The sequence below is a fragment of the Zeus faber genome, assembly GCF_960531495.2.
Source record: "Zeus faber genome assembly, chromosome: 18".
NCBI classification, from domain to species: Eukaryota; Metazoa; Chordata; class Actinopteri; order Zeiformes; family Zeidae; genus Zeus; species Zeus faber.
Window position 1 is genome coordinate 19,965,559 of NC_137210.1, and position 2,985 is coordinate 19,968,543.

Sequence of the window (2,985 nt, forward strand, 5' to 3'; positions counted from 1 at the left end):
CTTGAATGGAGATCTGAGGGCATTTAATGTGATCTTCAATGTAATATTCAGTACCATAATTTGATCATTTGGCATCAATAGAATGGTCCTCCTAAAATGCTTCAAATAAATAACAACACTTCTGTACATACAATAATAAACAGGCTGTTAAATCCCTTGTTCTGATGATGAGGGGGCTAGAATACATTTTAGCTTGAAAATTGTTTGCCCTTCCGCTCCGGCAAACACCTGAACACCGTCAGACCTCGGCATCCGATCCCATACATCAGACAATCCAGCGTCGTCCCTCGGACAAAACGGTCTTTTTCTGTGAATTGGGCCCGCCGGCGTGTGTGAACTCAACAGTGATTTCTAACATCCCAGAATCACCCTCTGCACCAAATTTAGAACTGGACCTGACAGAGAAATGCAATTAATAAGAGCAGATGACATTAAATTACATCATTTTGCCAGACGCCCTTGTCCAAAGCGACTTACAATAAGTAGAAGTACATGATAAACTAACGCTGACGATATAAGTCAAATTGATGATACCTATGTCAGCAATACATCTAAAATGTATCGCTATGACTACACTGCTGTTAAAAACATCCTTTTACAACCTACAGTAGCTTGACATGGAGGTGTCAAGCACAGAGCTAATTGTTTGAGGAACATCTTTAAGTTAATGAGTCCTTTGTGGGAAACCAGACAACAGGACCTCAACGACGGAACGGAGCTGAATGAATATCAGACAAAGGCACGGAGAGGGCTCGTGCAACAGCCCGTCCCTCAGCGCCCCTGGTGAGACAAAATATCAGTCGTTTCGTACGGAGCTCAACATTTTTGAAACCATCTGAGGTATTTTATTTTTTATTTTTTGTACCATACACAGAACTGGCACCGACACACAATACACAATACACACATTCCTTCTTCAGGGTTGTCTGGGAAACATTCCTGTCAGTGGAAAACAAGGGAGGTTCAACCCAAGTTCAGAATAGAAGTAAGAATAAGAGGTGAAAGACATGCGATGGGAGATTAATACAGGGAATCTATTAATAAAGCAATATTCAATTAAATACTGTGTTATAATGCATTATTATTTTTTGTATACCATTATTTTTACTCTTTTACTCAGATTTTTATGCAGAATCTATAAAGTAGTTTCTTTGTTTTTAAGGTTGGCTATATTTAAGGCCATTGATTTTTAAACATTTGAAAGACAACTTTTATTTTAATAAACATTTGCTCAAGATCTATAGTCTTTGGAATGAACCCCCCCCATTGTAATAATAATAGACTTGTCTCAATAAAAAGCTTTCCTCGAGCACTCCTCAATTTGGCAATAGAGTGAATTTAGAGCGAGGGGAAGTAGAATCACCGAGAATAGAATAGACACCTGCATCTATCATTGGCACCCTGAAGCTAAAAACAACACTTGGCAATCTCAATCCCATTGGCTCAGCAGGCTGCCAGTCTCAGGCTGCAGGTCTGTATGGTTGGCTCAAATGGATGGATTTGGGGGAGACTAATCCCAGTTTAACCAAATGTCTGCTGAGCTTTCTCTCTTGTCTGCACCTCAGTGAACGAGTGCGCTGTGCTTGTACCGCAGACAGGATGCGGTCTACTGGAATTTAATGATAGAGCCCCCTTTATCATTGCACCGAGCCCCCACCAGCCGTGGACATGCATTTATCACACTGACTCTTTGGAGCGCGCCCACCTGCGGAGGCGCGGCCCCGACACCAGAAGCAGCAGCAGCAGCAGCAGCAGCAGCAGCAGCGGAACGCGCGTCTCTCCATCAGCGGCGGCAGAACGCGCGTCTCTCCAGCAGCAGCGGCAGCAGCGGAACGCGCGTCTCTCCATCAGCAGCGGAACGCGCGTCTCTCCATCAGCAGCGGAACGCGCGTCTCTCCATCAGCAGCGGAACGCGCGTCTCTCCATCAGCAGCGGAACGGGCGTCTCTCCATCAGCAGCAGCAGCAGCAGCAGCAGCAGCAGCAGCAGCAGCGGGACGCGCGTCTCTCAGCAGCAGCAGCAGCAGCAGCAGCAGCAGCAGCATCCGTGAGGGCTCTGGGCTCCACTGGTCACTAACAGGATGGGAACCGTACTTTCCCTATCCCCGACCACCAAGAAGGGGGCCATCATGGACGCGGACCGCGCAGCGGTGAACTGTAAGAACGAGAAAAGCATCAAGCGGCACTCGGCGCTGGTCTCTGCCCTGACCTGGAGGAAGCTGGTGGTCACTTCTGCCAAAAAGAAAAATGTCAAGAAGGTGAGTCCGAACCCCCAGGTCGCCCAGCTCAACCATGAAAACGCCAGGAGATCTCACCATCCCGAGGAGAAGAAGCCCGTTAAAGCGCCCATCCCGGTGCCGGTTCCCACGGTTCCCATCCAGAGCCAGACCCTCCTGCCCGTGGCGGCTCCTCCCCAGATCGTCCTCAGCCAGAACGGGCGGCTCTCCTCGGTGAGGAAGCAGCCCAGCGCCAAGTCCCTGATCTCCCCCAGGAGGGTCATCATCCAGGCTTCCACCGGGGAGCTGCTCCGCTGCCTGGGGGACTTCATGTGCCGCAGGTGCCCCAAGCTCAAGGATCTGACCAGCGGCGAGGTGATCCTCTGGTTCAGGAGCATCGACCGGACCCTGCTGATCCAGGGCTGGCAGGACCAGGGCTTCATCACGCCGGCAAACCTGGTGTTCGTCTACCTGCTGTGCCGGGACAGCGTCACGGACGAGGTGGACAGTCCGTGCGAGCTGCAGGGCATCTTCCTCACCTGCCTTTACCTGGCCTACTCCTACATGGGCAACGAGATCTCGTACCCGCTTAAGCCCTTCGTGATCGAGGCCAACCGGGAGTTGTTCTGGGAGAAGTGCCTGGGCATCATCAACAGGATGAGCGCCGAGATGCTGCTGCTCAACTCGGACCCGCACTTCTTCACGCAGGTCTTCCAGGAGCTCAAGAACGAGACGGACTTCAGTGAGTGCCAGTCCAACCTGGACCGCTGA

General features: G+C 50.5%; 1 protein-coding gene across 1 annotated transcript; it reads left to right on the plus strand.

Moving 5' to 3' along the window:
* Positions 1–2,079: 2,079 nt before the first annotated feature.
* LOC307244143 (cyclin-dependent kinase 5 activator 1-like) lies at positions 2,080–2,985 on the plus strand (the record flags this gene model as incomplete). Its single annotated transcript, XM_080019198.1, has 1 exon — positions 2,080–2,985. One exon carries the CDS (start codon positions 2,080–2,082, stop codon positions 2,983–2,985), a length of 906 nt encoding a protein of 301 aa, XP_079875324.1.